The following is a 16,595-nucleotide window of genomic DNA, read 5'->3' on the forward strand; positions in this document are numbered from 1 at the left end:
ATTCACTTAATGCAACATATGCTAAATAAACCACCAGGAGATGCTGACATTAGATATTATTTAATAGAATAATAGAATTTATTATATAAAACACCATGTAGCGTGTTTTGCCCTTTTTTGGGTTTTTTTATTTTTTCCCCTGTAAAGCTGCTTTGGAACAATGCAAATTGTGAAAAGCGCTATATATATAAAGTTGAATTGAATTGAATGTTTATTTGTACAAGCCCACGTCTCTGTGTCTAACAGATCGCACGCATGTTGCTGTGTCTGACGAACAAGACACGCGGGTGCGCGCATATGGGGGCATTTATCATTGCTGGCAAACAATATGACACATTTGCAGTTTTGATGTTTATATAGATTCATATCCACTTTATATGAGCTCTTTGTGTTCGTGCTACGATGAGTGAGAGATGAGGATTCAGATCGTGCCGCCAACTAAACAAATCATTTCAACTGATTCGTGAACCTTTTCAAACAGGTTTACCCATTAATGCTTTCAAAAGAATCGACTCAAATGAATCAATCACTCGGGAATGCCCGTAATCCTTGAAATAAACAACTAATTTTATAATGCATATTTTAAAATGAAGGAACGTCACGCAGTGTAACCAAGTAAAAGTACTGATTTTCTATTGGAAATATAAGTGAGAGTAAAAGTACCAGCTTTTAATTTGACTTTAAAAGTAGGCTACATATTTTCCTAAATGTTACTCAAGTAACTGTAACGGAGTAAATGTATTGCGTTACTACCCACCTCTGCCACCCGCTCAAAGCACTTCATGATGATGGCTGTGTGTGTACAGGGCGGTAGTCGTTCAGGCACTTTAGGCTGCAGTGTATCGGCACAGGCACAATAGAGGTGAATTTAAAGTATGTTGGCACTGTTGCTTTCGCATAACTTGAGGTTATGGCTTTGTGCATGACTATCAGTGTCTCACATCATTGTAAAGGTATTTAGATTTAATCTTCTTTACGATGTTGTTTCAGTTCATTGAGGTCCATGTTCTTTTTACCATGCCTTAATAACTTATTTTGTAAATTATTGACAAACAAACAGATGGACACTATCAGTCAAGCAATTAAGATTCACATATAATTCACATATTTACTTAATAGTCCAGGGTTGAAAGTGAAAGTGACCAATTTGTCAGATATGGTGACCTACTTTAAAAATGTATTCCGTTACAGTTACAAATTAGTTAATCAAAAATGTAATCAGGAATTTAATAGTTTCACAATATAAAAGTAATGTGTTTTTTGGATTACTTTACAGTCACATATGTAAATAACATGATTTAAAAAAATATTTTCATTTACAGAGGAGCAATGAAGTATCAGAATTGTCTTGAGTTGGCTCAAAGCAGAATAACAGATGAAAGAGATAAAAAACACATAAACTTGCTGCAAGATTCAAATGTGTCATGATTCTGCCGCATCATGTCATGTTTCTCTTGGTTTAGTGGCAGGATCGTGACAGAGTGTCATGTTTTGTGTGGAGAGAGGCATTTATGGCCCCATGGCCTTTCATACACTCTCTGTTCCCATTCTCTCATTTCCTCGTTGTTGATTCATGCCCTACACCTGTTCCCCTCTTGATTTGGTCCCTTATTTAATGCCCTTGTGTCTTCCGTCTTGTGCTGGTTCTGTGGTGAGTTCATGTGTTTGTCAGTTTAGTCATGTATAGTTTGTCATAAGTTAATTTTAGTCTTGTTTTATTGTAGTTAGTATTAGTCCTGTCTTGTTATTGTGTCCATGTTTTGTTATGTTACCCCCTCGTGGGTCTTTGTTTGTCTTTGGGTAATTCATCTTAGTTTACTACAAGCTAAAATTGTTGTTGAATTAGTGAAGACTTTCTTTTCACACCATCATACAACAAATCCCTGTTAAATGCACATTTAATTCACAAAATTAATTGTAAAGAAATTAAATCGATGCATAATAAAAGTAGATATCAAGAACTGCATGTAACTTATAGAACAATTCATACAGGTTTGGAAAGTTTTTTTTTAAACCGGTGCGACTTGATCAGTTTTTACTCCACCTTTTTTTGTTCCATTTAATGGAGAGACAAACAACTATTACAAAGCATCTGTCATTATATGGACGAGCCAATTTAAATCTTTGGGTGTGTTCATTATTGTCTTCAAGTGTGTAGGAATATGAGATTTCTTTTTCATAATGAATGCATTGTTGTGCACCAATCGACTTCTTTTGAACATTTTAAGAGCAAGTCATTTGAAAAGGTTGACGAAAGGTCATGTATGTCATATATGAACCATTTTTGGTTCCAAAGAACCATTTACTCGAGTTCTTAAAAAACATTTCGTTTTTATAATTCTGGTTGAAAAATCTTTCTTCGACAAACCTTAGTTTATCTATGGCAAAGTGAAGCCCTTTTTCACAATTTTTAAGAGTGCATGGCCTTTAAGGATACAAAGCTACAACCCACTTAAACCTCCTCAACAGATGATTGATATAACTTTCATTTAGAAAAAACAAGAAAAATAAAAGTATGCAGCATTACAAAAAAGTACAAATGAAAAACTCAACAGGGTCTCTGAAGCCCCTGTGCGATCAGTTTAATAGCAACAGTCCCAAGTATTTTCTTTTTAGTAAAGAAAATGATATACAGTATTAGAATGAACCTGAGTTCCCAAATGAAAACTAGCACCAGACTAATGTGTCATGAATACCTATTTAATAATATGCTAAAAGTTTTTATTTCCCCCAGCACAAAGGCAGCAAATACTAGCTAAATTAAATGCAGGACACATCTAACCCAAACTATTTACCAGACAGGTTCCTTTTGACATGTTCAACTAAAAAAAGTAAATCTATTATAATATGTTTAATATGGGATTAGGGTTAGTGTTAACTGCTGTTGGCAATATATTCTGGAGTTTGTCATAAGATCTCCATGAATAAATGAAAAGGAAGTCTCGTCTCAAAATACATTCCTTACCAGAAAGACACATTTCTTTTGTTCAAGCATGATGAACATTGTTTTAAAACAAACATCTCTGTAGTATAGAAAAGAGGTTGGACCAGCTGGTAGGTATAAATAAAGGTTGGATCAACAGCCCTGTTCAAGCCTCACTCACCCTCCTGCAGGTAATGACATCACACTACATACACCTGCTGTATTTTGAATACTTTGAGATACTAAAGATACTTGGACATCTGTAGATACAGCGTTACAATATTTATTTGATGAATCAATTATTGGTTAATAATTTTTAATTAATTTGTTTTGATGCTTTTAGATTGAAGTGAAGACCTGATTTTCCTAAATGATGTATGGTTTTGTGGTATTCGCTGCCCTTGTCACCATGGGCTGGACCATGCGTAAGTTTATCTATTCATCTGTGAGAAGTATGCAGTTGAATCTTAAACCATCTTGGTGCCCTATGTTTTTGCACCTGGTGCAAAATGAATATATTTAAATGTATTTGAAAAACATTTATCATTATACTTTTTTATACAAATCCATTTAAACATGAATATTATGTTATTATATTATTATAATAATTATATTATAGCAGAAGTAGTGCCGATGAACAACTAATGATATAGTAAAGTACATTTGATTGTGCTAAAGTGGAAGTAGGTACATCTTGCATTAAAATACTGATATTATAAAAAACATATAATTCTTAATAACAGTGACATTAAAACAAACACTTTAGGCATTGTGTGTATAGTACTCCAATTAAATAAAGTTACATTTGTTTTAAATATTTTATAATTATAAACATACATATATATATAATAAAGTTTTGTTTTATGAAAATGACTGCCTTTTTCAGCTTTACCTGACTTTTACTCTTACTCGATGTCTGTTGGGGATGGCAGTGGAACTGATTTCTCTACTGCACATCCGGATCGGATCACTGGAGTGAAAGTTTTTGAATATCCCGGCGGCCAGTACATCAATGGGTACGTTTCCAAAGAAAACAATCCACAGTTAGACCATGAAAAGTTAGTTCAAACTGGGAAGATGATAGTAATAAAGAGAAAAAACTTAATTTAAAAAAATTCACAGCATCTAAACATAAGAGCGAATTTCTCTTCATGTAATAATTTGCAATTCATTCTGTTCTTACTTGACCATTGATGACTCCTGTCTTTTTAGGATTCAGCTAAGATATGGAAATAAATGGACCGAACTGGTTGGTGTAAATAATTATGGCAACCAAGAAGAGATGACACTCTTTGACAATGAATACATCGTTCAGGTCTCTGGAAAGTATTACAGCGGCTACATCTCTGAGATTATGATTGTCAGTAATCATGGCCGCTCTATTAAAGTGGGGCAAGCAAATGGAAATTCGTTTAATCACTACCCAACCCATGATGGAAGTGAACTACGTTTCCTCAGTGGCCGACAGAATGGATTTGCTCTCACTTCCCTTGGGGCTCACTGGGCTGTGTACTACCCTAGCACTAATACCAACACAACATCACCTTAAAGTCAGATACAGTACAGGGGGTTAATACCCATAATTATATAATTCCTGTTTACAAATTACCTTCGGACCTAAGTAACATTCTTAGTGGTGTTTTAAGACCTAAAATGAATACATATTCTCCAAATCAATACAAAATCAGTTTATAAATGATTTGGTCATGTTTCAGGTTTAAATAACTGTTCTGTCATAATCATTTTTGTATTTTCTCGTTTAAGTTTCTTTTACTGTGATAATTTTTTTAATGGCTTTGATCATTTTATTGTAATGAGAAATGATTATGTACCATGAAAGTGAATAAAATATAGCAATATGTACCTGAATGCATTCTCATGTTTCTTTTACAATTTTCAAAATCAAAAGCTTTGTACAATAAAAATAAAGTGTAGTAAATTCATGGAAGGGCAACTTAAAGAAAAGAATAAAGGATAAATAAAACTCTTTCGTCACAGATATGTTGCTTATTGTGATGGAAACACTGTCTGCACAAGTAAACACCAAAAGAAGCAGAGTAGACTAAAGTACAATCATAAGTGAATAACAAGAATAAACTTGTTCAAATGGCAGGACTGGGTATAAGCAAGTAAAAATAGTTCAAGTCTTTAAGAAGGATAACTATCTGAGTTTAAATTATTTTAAAAGTTTTATTTTTCAAAGCCCTGATACAAGAGCACACTGTGTGAATTAAGTGATAAAGCTGATAGATACTGGTTTAGATGTTCTAGACTGTCAAGCAAATGATGATAAACTAAATACCATCTTTAGTGAAGCCATTGTTAAGAGTCTAAATATTTTCATCTTAAGATGAAAATAATGTTCAACTTCAATATAAAGTAAATAAACGGTGTAGTAAGCAGAATGTGATTTGGTGTATTGATTATTCAATAACAATTTCGTATAAAACGTGATTTATTAAAAAAATGTATTTACAAAAATAAATCGAGTTATTTCAAAGACATATAATAATAGTAAGGATTTTATAAAGTTTTTAATGATTAGAACAATGCTACAAATTTCTGTCTATGAAATAAAGGGTTACATGTTTATTTATGATCCCATTCATTCACTCTCCTTTGTCTTCACTTGTCTTGTGTGTCTTCACTTTTTGATCTCCATGATTTGACAATCACGACTGTATTTCCTGCATAACACAACATAGCCAATGAAGCAAATATCTGAAGGAAGGAAACAACGTTGTTATTAAAATAATTAAACCGTTTTAAACATTTTCAGAACGTAAAGAGGGTCAAGTAAAAAACTTTATTTTGTAGCAGTTGCATACTGCGCAAGAAATTAAAGCAAAAGGTTCTACAGAAAAAAGTGTCATGCCTAATCTAGTCAGGGAATGAGTTTCTCTTACCGCTGATGCCACCCAGCTAATGAAATAGTAGCGCCCCCTGTTGGCTAAATGTAACGATACAGCACTAATAACAATCGCTGTCAGGTACAGAACCGAGGCGCTGCCATTAAAACATACTCCCTGTGAATAAAGAATACATTCATAAAGGCCAAGAGAAAACAACACTCCCTAACCAAATAAAATCAAACCAAATGAACATTCATTTAACATGTAAATCTGCATTTTGGACATTTTAACTTGGACTAACACATCTTTAATATGAACATTTATTTGTGTGGTTTGGTTAAACTGAGTTCAATGAATGCTTGATATTTTTCAATCAATTTACCAGTGTTTTCCACGGGATCTGAGGAATCCTGGTTTGGGTCATGGTCAGGTATAGGAGAAAGAGAATGATGGTAAAAACCCAGTAGAAGACGGATACGAACATTACCCATCCCATCGCCTGCTCGTGGAGGTAATCTGTCCCACCGATCAGAGTCCACACCAGTAGTCCAAACACCTAATGTTGAAAAGAGAACACAGGCACCTTAAAAAAGGCAAGCACTGTTCAAAAAATAACACACATATTATGTATATTTTAGACTGTGCAAAATAAAATGCTGGAAAAACACATTTCAATAAAACAAAACAACAAGGAAATAAAAATTATAATATAATTTTTCTTTAAACAGCAAAGGGGACACCACACCGTAACACCCTTATTCTCCAGAGCATTCCCACCCTCCCTTCCTGTTTCATACCACAAAGAATGTGTCACTGTGTGCTTGATATTACAGGAAAAGTGATTTTGCGTCGAGAAGACAGAGCTGGCCGCAGATTACACCAGGAAATGAACTGCTCGGAGAGCGTGTGGTGGACGGAAGAAGAACAATACAAGCCGAAAGGAAGAGTTTGTTACCCAACTGTTTTGTTTGGTCCCTTTCCTCTCTTTCCCTAGAGCACACCTTTATCATTGACAAAAACATCCACATTTTGTTCTTTATATTCAGCATACTGTAGCACGTAATAAACAGATTTTTGGTGTTTAGTGGCAGTCAGACATTTCAAACCAAAACCAGTTGAGTGATGCAGGCATGACTTTTAAATAATAGTAATGTACCACTTTAAGCCATCAGCTGTTTACCATTAAAACAACTCAAATGTTGCTTAGGCTGGTCTTATCTGCCAAATCCCATCAATAGAACCAAACCCGTTCCAGACCCACCTAATAGTTTCAATTTGAAGCAATTCAATCCAGTTACAGCAACCATTCAATCCATTAGAATTTGTTCTTTCAGCAAAAAAAAGCTTGAAATCAACAACTGCGTTTTTCTCAACGGTGTGCTTTCATTTGTTTAATTCAAGTAATTGTAGCTAAATAACAAAACAGCCTCTTCACAAACACTTACGATTTCTCCCGTCATACACACACCAGCAGCAGAGCGAATAAAGTTCCCATCATAAGTTAAAGTGGAGTTTGTCAGACCCAGACTCTCTATATTGGAGGTCGTGCTGGACCGGTCAGTGCGGCTGATATCGGACTCGACGTCCATTCCACGGAACTACCAAAAACGGAAAGTAACGTGAGTTGATCTCTGCTGCTAAACGAAATCCATCCTAGGCTACTATGACGAAGGTTTGATTCATAATATTCATCGGTGTCCGCTATTTTGACCAAGCGACTGTCCATGGCGTCATTAATATTCATGAGCCTTTTGATGTCTTTGATCATTGCGGATGGTCTCGTATCACACGGAAGGGGCTTATTTGGCGATAACAGCCGGCTGCTTGTGCGTTATCCCGCATATAAACGGCAACTTGCCACATGAGAAAAACTGAACATGAAATGTGAATTTGAAATATTTTATCTGCTCATTTTTACAGAATGCAAACCGTTTAGTATCGGTTTTAAGGAAAGAAACGACCTTCAAATGTCACAAAGAGGCAATTTGGTTTAATCATTTGTAAATATAATGTCATTATATGACATTTTGTGTTAAAAGACACGTTTATATTTCAATTGTCATTGTGTTATTAGTTATTAGTATCAATAGTGTTATTGCTGCTTGCATATGCCAGTGAGTTACAGCAGGGAAATGTATTGATATTGTTGCAGCTGGTCAAGGAGGCATTTTAAAATCATGTGGTGTAAGTCCTGTTTGATGGAGGATGCACAGGTGTTGATATTGTCCAGGTTGTGATCATTGTTAGCTTTTAAGAGGTTTCCAAACAGTACCTTGTGGCCAGGGCCTCAGAATTCTTAATCCGGGCCTGAATTTAACGAGTCGGCTTCATGGAGTAATGCCGCGTTTCCCGAAACCGTTTTATCGCTAACGTCGTTCTTAAATTATAACTTAATCTGTACCTTATTGATATTTTTAATATGTGTTCTTATTGAAACTTCTGTAAGTCAGGTTCGGTTGGTCTGGAGCGCTCTATCCCTTATCACTAAGAGTTCGCCCGACTGTGGAAAAAAGGCTTCTTTACATCGCAGTCTATACAAATACATTTCTAAAGTTAAAAATACCATTATATGTTGTCGTGCAAATAATTTAATTGTCTTTACACTGATGGTTGTTATCTTGTTAATGATATTATCTAAATAAGGTGCATCAGCAACCCAACGAATTTGGAGTAGGCTATAAAGAGAAAGATTGAAGTGTACAGTTAGTCTGCAGCAAAACAGCAATATTTTTGTCTAAATCAAAGAAACGGCATCAGCAGAGCATTTAAATGCATTTAATCCGTGAAAACCTGGCTACAATTTATGATGCAATTCTGCAGCTTTTGGATCGTGTTTGCCACCTTTGTCAAGACAAACTCAACGGAGCAGCCCCTGAATTCAGCTCTAGGTGTTTTCCTGCCATAGCTGTTGTTTATATGTTCTGAGACAATATAGCGACATATATTATGATAATATAGATAAGGGGTTCCCAAACATCTATCTCATGGCACACCTTTTAAATAGAAAATAGGGAAACAACATACATTCACGCCCTTTACTTTTTATTCTTGTCATGGATGAATACGTTTTATTTAAATATCAAAACACCTTTTGCTGCGCAATTGTGGTATATAGGCCTACTTGTTTTTTTACTCCCCTTGATATTGTAAGTATGATTAACAATGTTTATTATATTTTAATGTTTTAACAAACGCCGGCAAGCTACATGGTCCAAGCACAATATGCATAAACTTCTTTGACGCACCGCAACAGCAAGTGGCTCTGCGTGACCCTCCGACCCAAAGTTTAACAACCTTTGATATAAATGACCATACTGCCAGTTAGTGTATGGGATTCCGGGTTCGCACACTCAATTCACAATTAATATCCATGGTTGGATTTAGTTTGCAATTTGGTTTATTTTAAGTTCTAATAAATGCAACTATATAAATCCCTGTATAGAGTGAATAATTGATTGTCGAACGATCGATATCCATTACTTCAGCACCGCCGCCATGGACAGCACCTGGTAACGTGGGACGTAAGAAAGCGACCTCCTAAGGTATAGTTCATGAAACACGTCCACTTTACCTTTAGAGTCTTCGTGGCGCGCTAAGAGACAACGTTACCGGGAAACGCAGCCCTGTGGACATTTCTAGAGGATTTAATTGTTTCAACAAGTTGCTGAGACATTCTTACTGGATCCTAGAGACCCCCAGAGAACATAATAGCAATACAATTGCCATTATAACCACTGACTCAAATCTATATTTTACTTACTGTGTTACTAAGAATATGATTGCCTCTTGTGAAATAAATGGCTTGTGATTCAGTAAGAGGATGACCAAATGTACAAGCTGAATTACCGTTATTCTATTTTATCATCACAGTTTGTCACAAGAGGGCAGCAGATCCACACCAGTGATATCTAAAACTACAGCATTGAAACCCCACTGTCCTGACAGCAGATTTCACCTGAATGTGTTGAGTATGACTCACCTTGGTAAGTGTTGTACTGTCCGTCATTTCGTGGAAATACTTTATGCGCATATTTCATTCAATCGAGACAATCGAATGTTCAAGTAATAGTCTCTTAATTTTTCTTTGCTATTTAATCCCATTTGCATTTGCATTTTAAAGCTTTCTTACTGTTAGCTATTTGCACCATTAAATATACCTGAATTTAATCGATAATGAAATCAAACAAAAAGACAGACAAAACATGTATAATCACCCTTCACCTATTTTATTTGGTACTCGGTATACCTCATCCTTTCTGTTAGTGCTACATCAAAGGATTGCTCTCACTTTGTTGATCTGATTTTTTATTTATGACTAAACAAACCTGAAAATGCCATAAAAGCATTTGCCCAGCTGTGTGACTCACTGCAGCCAATTCAAACGCAGGATCAGTGAATAAATCTTAAACTACTGAATGAAAAGATTCAAGCTACAAAGAATATGGACTGAGTAGCAATATTGTTCATTCATACAGGATGGTCATCACAAATCTGTGAAGAAACTACTAGATTCAGATGAAATTAATTTATAATTTAAGAGTTATTCAACAGTCAATTAATAATTGAATTAAATGGATAAATAAAACATTTAATAAATCCATTCGAAAAGAAATGTATGACCCCCAGTTAATTTAAATGCTATATTTGTTTATACATGGTTCTTGCATTCAGCATTTGTTTTTCTTTTTTACAGAATTAAAATGTAATTCTCATTGACATAGTATTTGTTGGAATAAGACCGCTTAACATTCTTGGTGGTAAATCCTGGTAAAAAAGCTGTCCATCGTTTAACACACTGCATGGGCTCTGTTTGTCTGCAACCTTTGTTAGTTGTTGTTCGCAGTGGCTGCCATGTAGTCCGTTGTAAAGGTTATGCTTTTAATAAATGGACAGTTTCAGAGAATGTAATTAAGTATTTTCAGGAGGAGGCGTGCTGTGAGACTCAGCCTGGAATAATGCTTCACTGGCACCAAGTTAAAGAGTTCATTTTCAACAGTTCAATACAATTTTTACTAAAAGTCTAGTCATTGTAAATGACAAGAAAAGGCTACGCTGCATGCAAAATGAAATTGGCTGTACAAGTCAAATTACTGTGACTTACATTTTTAAACTACATAGGTTGCTGTAAATTGCTTAGTATATTTTGACGATATAAAAATGTAAATAAAAATAAACTGTCATAAGGAATTATATATAAATTAAATATAAATCTCTCATGAACTTCGTTCATCTTGGCTTACTTGAGAAGAATCTAAGCCTGGTTCCTGTTTGTTTCATGTATCAGAGTGTGAGGTCAAAAGTTCAATGTCATGTACTTTCACTTTGTAATTTAATTGTAGCTAATGGCAAAGTCAAGGATGTGCTAAATTACAGCTGTAAAGATCCTTCATCGACTCTTATTATGTTGCTCCGGTCATTATTATTATATGAAATAATAAAACATGGAGAATATTTATGAACAATTTCACATATTTATTTTCATTTTATTTCCTAACCATTTTTTAAAACATACACATATTCAACAGTGCAAAGATAAGTGAGTGAAAAAAGGAAATATAGACCAAAACAAGAAAATCTTCTCAGTGAATATATTATCAATAATCAAAGGGCTTATCTTCTCATTCTTTAGCTTTGAATGCTTCATGCTCAAGAGACCATACAGATAAATAAACATAATAATGCAGGGATTGTTATTATGATTAGAGCAAAGACGGTCAATCAGACTGTAATGAGTCTTTAAATCAACAGCGTTCTCTCATCCTGTGGGAGTTGTTTATATCCTAAAAGTACAGAAGTCAATACCAAAACTTCATGTCTGAAGCCTTAATTACCAGATCTGTGAAGTATCTCTGTATTAAAAAGATTATAATCCTCAAATGAAATTATAAGGCTTTAGGTATTTCTAGTTTCAGTAGTTTTCCGAATTGAGTAATCTCAACTGTGATGAAACTGGAATGGGATTTTAGGCTAAATATTTCAGGGGAGATTCTTTGTGCCAACCATGTATGTGGATAAGCATATTCTCATAATTTTCCATTATAAAAATGTTTGTATTTTGAAATAAGAAATGGACTAAACGATTTTTTAAAATAACTGTAGTGATGGTAACAAAACACAAATTATGTAAGGGATTCTTTTGGGAAAATAAACCTCTTTAGTGTGGCACAAGACTGTCTGTTAACTTATTACACGGCTACTTATGAGAATATTTCTGCACACAAAATGTTGGTTTGAAATATTTTATTAGCTCATTTGTACAAACCTTTTACAATTACAAAAGTTAAATTTTTGTCCTTAAAGACAAAACACAACATTCAGACGAGACAAACGTTTGGTTTAATCATTTTTAAATCTCATTGTACAATGTCAGGCATATTTACATTACATTTATTTTAAGTTCATTCTTTTTAAGGTCCAGACTCACAGTACCCAGATGACCCTGTTTTTTAGACTGGCCAATCAAAATCAAGTATTTCACAGTGTTGTGTAATGTAGTAATCCTAGATACAACAATCATATATTTTCTGTGATGGTGGTTTATCACATAAACTCTACATTCATTCACTATCCGTTCACTTTTAATCTCAGATCTATCCCTCAATACAGAGCCAAAGAGATTGTTCTGCTGCTATTGAGCTATTGTTGTCACAGGGTGAAGAAGGGTCAAAGGTTAAAAGAGGGCTGTGATAGTCCTGACACTGTTACGACTAAGCATTACAAGACAAACAATCCGTGACTTCAGACAAAGTTTAAGAAATCGGAAACTTTCACTATAAACTTTAAAAGAGTGTGAAACTCTAAAAATGTAAAAAAGTACCTCATCAAGTATTGATAGGGTAAGAGTGTCACTATCTCTTTTACCTCAGTCCTAATGACGGCCCCTGAGGGCGGCCACATCCGAGATGGAGTCCTACAGGTAGATGAAAATCACAACTGTCCTTTTCACATTTCAACCATGAAATGGTTATCGTGCCATCATAAAATCCTTGAAGCAAAACTGAAAAAGAAAATTAAACTGTCTGAATTATCTTTTTTATAAATCATGAATGAAGAATCTTTCATGGTCTCTGGAGCAAGAAGAAGTGTGTTTGAAGAAGGAGGGGGATGGTGAGCCTGCATTAAGACATTCTCATCCCTGATGAACCTCTCCGCTGCCTTTTATTTTCTCTTTCCTTCAACCCGGCTCCAGCACGGCGGTAAGCCGCTTGGAGAATCATTGAAAGGGTGAACGAAGAGCCAACACCGAGGGGATTAATTATTTCGATGTCTAGGACCGGCCTAGATTTACCAAACCACTCAGAGACACAAGCAAATCCTCTCACCTTTGTATGAGAACAACATACATTCAAACATTTCAATCCAATGTCCAGAGAGGAGCAGAGGATCATGGGAACAGACATTGAGTGTTTAAGTCAGGGCAAGGTGCTGTGGTCAGTTTACAGTATTTCTGCTTAGCCTTGAAACTGAAGAATATAATCAATGGTACTGTTTGAATGAGGAACACAAGAGAACTAAAAAATCCATTCCGACCACAAACTGACCACTGATGTCAAATAAGCACAGGTGATGTAGTTTAATCAAAGTGAGTTTGCACTCAAACAAAACTAACAGTGACTAAAGCTGCATTTCTGATATGGATTTAGGATATTTCCAAAAAAGATTTTTTTGGGAACGACACACAATGTTAATTAACAATTTAGTTGTTTTAATATTACCAAACAATTAGTACAATTTATGTTTTAATGTTACTTCATTCAGAGGGTTTCAAAGGGTTTCAGAATATCCAAAATGCAAATGCATAACTCCACAGAGCATAACTCTACATGCCCATACTGCTGAAGTATATATTTGAAAAATTATATATCTATATAGTTTAAACTATATATATATATATAGTAATGCAACTGCATGTGATTTTTGTTTGTTTCATTAAATGTAAGTTATATTGCTTCTGATATTTTCGTAAATAACAGAATAAAACTGAGCTTATATTTTTAAGTTGAATTAGCAACCAGGTCATTTATTGAGTTGAACCAACACACAAAAAAAGAAAAAAGAAATTTAGTGTATGTGTAGAAAAAAAGAGGTCTTTAATTTACAACTTCGTCTACATTATCCTCTACACATCATGAAAACATTCCTCGGACTGAGTGTCAGTGATGTGTCTGTGTGGAAGTCAGGGCCCTCGGCTGGGGCCCGTTTCACAGTGCTAATGTATTTCACCCAACCCAGTATGATCCACATCGCCGCAGGTAATCCGTGTCAGCTGCCTCATTCATACTGGCCTGATGCTGTGGACCAATCAAAACACTACATTCATGCTGTTAAACTGATCCCTGACAGGCCAAAGTAACCACTTTTAATAACATGCCTTAGTTTTTGTCCGTTTAAAAGAGGAGGTAACCTCTATACACGGATCATGCATGCATGCTGATCAGAATTGTTCCAGCTGCAATGTGAGGTGGAATACAGAAGTGAGCTTTTTCATGACACCATTCATTATATATATACACAGTGTGCATCATTATAACATACTGGTGGAACGGTGTGCAAGGAAAAGATGCAAAAAGAAGATCTCTGTGGATACATATATGTTTGTTATGTGTATGTGTGTAACATTCGCCATGATATTATGATACGGATGCTTTATGTTTCTATTAATTATTACGACTGTGAGTATGTAACTGCCATGACTATTAAGTTTGTGTGTATGTATTTTGACACCGCCCTCTTCCCAGCCTTTGCCCTGCTGTGCACTTATAGCACAAATCTATTCTCCTAAATGCCTCCCTACAGCCAGAACACACACACACACACACACACACACACACACACACACACACACACACACACACACTTCCACCCTCCTCCACAGTCACTTGTCAGCTAAACCAGATGTCGCCTCATAATTGGCTGATGTGGGCACCCGCAAAGCGAAGACCTCTTACACACAAACAGACACACACACACAAGCTCACCTCCCCACTATCCTAACTCCGACACCCCTGTACTCCACCCACATCCCATCATCACCTTCTTTCCCAAATCCAAACATCCATCCTACACTGTGGCAAATAAAATCTCTCACACTGGCAATTATTCAAGCCGTAACGCTTAAACGTAAGAAACCAATAATCGAGCCAGATAAGTGGAATCGAGCAGGGATCCCGCAAAACAAAGAGGCGAGGGCTAAAAAATGGGCGGAGGATGTTAGTGGTTGTGGGCGACTGGGATGTTTTGGCTAGAAGGGAAACAGCTACCTCTACACTGAGCATGCGCACTTCAATACCGCATAGTTTTTGTCACGCTGACAACAGTTTATTATTGTTTTTCGTTATTGTATGGTCGGGTTTAAGGTAGGTGTTGTGTCATTTATTGTAATGTTTTGGCAAGATTTTGCATCACTTCCGGCCGTAGCCGTATCCCTTCTAGCCACAACGGACTGGGAGCGGGTCTGGTCTGTGGTTGTGTTGGTGGATTACTCCCTGACACAGGAGATATGTCAAGGAGTGCATATCTAATCAGCATTCCTGAAACCGAGCCGGGGTGAGAAAATAGATCCCAGTCTTGGTATGGCGGCCCCCCTGCTGTGCTACCTGTCAAAGCCAATATTTCCAATTCAGCTCCCCACAACAAGACCACATTTACTTCCTTTCATATATTAGCCATCATTCCCTTCAACGAACTCAAGCAGCCATTTGTAATTGGTGTGTAAAGGAATCTAACACAATTGCCGTAAACTCAACATGTCCATGTGGTACAGAAAATAGAACAACTTTAGTTGTTGTGGACGTGGAGATTTCAAGCTACAAGTTCATCGAAAGTATAAGTCCCTTATGTGGTGCAGTAATCGATAAATTTGTCAAAAAACAAAATGCGGTCGGAAAAACTGAAGAATGCGGTTGGATTCACACATGCACAGGCAAACTCATGAGCGCTTGAGAGCAGATGGGTGGCAACATTTTATTATGTTTTAGCTGGATATCCTATAACTTACATTCTCCCTGTGTTATGCAGTGAAAAAATAATTTGCATTTTTTTTCCTCGAGTGTAAAGTATCAAAGGCGGGCCCCCGCTGAGCAGCGAATAGACAGAGCTGGCAGAGGCATGAATTTTTCAGCAGCATTCGCCCTCCCTTTCTGTCTTTCTCTCTTTTCCTGTCGGTTCAGTCGATACGCTGTGTGGACGAGAAGCCCATGTTGCATGCGAACTAGCCAAGCTGCATCCCCGGAATTACACTGGCTTCGTGAACCGGTACCTACATAACAAATTAAAAGTCAATGTGTAAATACGCTTCTTGCAAGTGTTTCTTTAACGTCGTCGGAAGTGATTATCCATCGCAGCTGGTGTGATAAATTGTGAAATCTTCCATATGTTTACCTCTGTTTAACCGCTGGGAATGCACAGTATATGGCAGTTTGTTTAAACCATCCACATTAATTACATTTTGGTTTAAGTCAAATCTCACCCCTTTGAAGAACTAAGTGAGTGAGACGTCTTGACTAAAATCTCAATATATGTGGATCTAAAAAAAAATTGCTTTGCCTTTTAAATTCAACTGGCTTACATTGCAAAACCATGACTTGTGATGATGTCATTTAGAGGTAGGGTTGGGTATCATTTTAATTTTAGCGATTCAGATTCTGCTTATCGATTTCTGTTCTTATCGATTCCCAGTTTCGATTCCACAGTTGAAGTAAAACATTTAGATATCAACATGTATAGTCATTTAGCCTGCTTATTGACTGGTTTGCAAATTTTTTTTATTTATGAGCATCGTTTTGTGTATATACATAGCAACCATGTTTTGTCTGATTTAT

General features: G+C 36.0%; 2 protein-coding genes across 4 annotated transcripts; one reads left to right on the forward strand and one right to left on the reverse strand.

Moving 5' to 3' along the window:
- The first annotated feature begins 1,511 nt into the window (after positions 1 to 1,511).
- On the forward strand, positions 1,512 to 4,919 carry LOC306901833 (zymogen granule membrane protein 16-like). 3 transcript variants are annotated; one of them, XM_079469947.1, is made up of 5 exons: positions 1,512 to 1,651; positions 3,030 to 3,114; positions 3,267 to 3,348; positions 3,810 to 3,939; positions 4,136 to 4,919. In XM_079469947.1, exons 3-5 carry the CDS (start codon positions 3,294 to 3,296, stop codon positions 4,470 to 4,472), a joined length of 522 nt encoding a protein of 173 aa, XP_079326073.1. In that variant the 5' UTR covers positions 1,512 to 1,651; positions 3,030 to 3,114; positions 3,267 to 3,293; the 3' UTR covers positions 4,473 to 4,919. The 3 variants fall into 3 exon arrangements, with proteins under 3 accessions (XP_079326073.1, XP_079326075.1, XP_079326074.1); XM_079469949.1 differs by lacking the exon at positions 3,030 to 3,114 and having other exon boundaries at positions 1,558 to 1,651; XM_079469948.1 differs by lacking the exon at positions 1,512 to 1,651 and having other exon boundaries at positions 3,023 to 3,114.
- Positions 4,920 to 5,548: 629 nt separating this feature from the next.
- Positions 5,549 to 9,781, reverse strand: cmtm8b (CKLF-like MARVEL transmembrane domain containing 8b; the record flags this gene model as incomplete). Its single annotated transcript, XM_079469027.1, has 5 exons — positions 5,549 to 5,644; positions 5,830 to 5,949; positions 6,158 to 6,331; positions 7,221 to 7,373; positions 9,755 to 9,781. 5 exons carry the CDS (start codon positions 9,779 to 9,781, stop codon positions 5,549 to 5,551), a joined length of 570 nt encoding a protein of 189 aa, XP_079325153.1.
- Positions 9,782 to 16,595: the final 6,814 nt, after the last annotated feature.

This window comes from Barbatula barbatula, assembly GCF_947034865.1.
Source record: "Barbatula barbatula genome assembly, chromosome: 12".
In the NCBI taxonomy this organism is placed as follows: domain Eukaryota; kingdom Metazoa; phylum Chordata; class Actinopteri; order Cypriniformes; family Nemacheilidae; genus Barbatula; species Barbatula barbatula.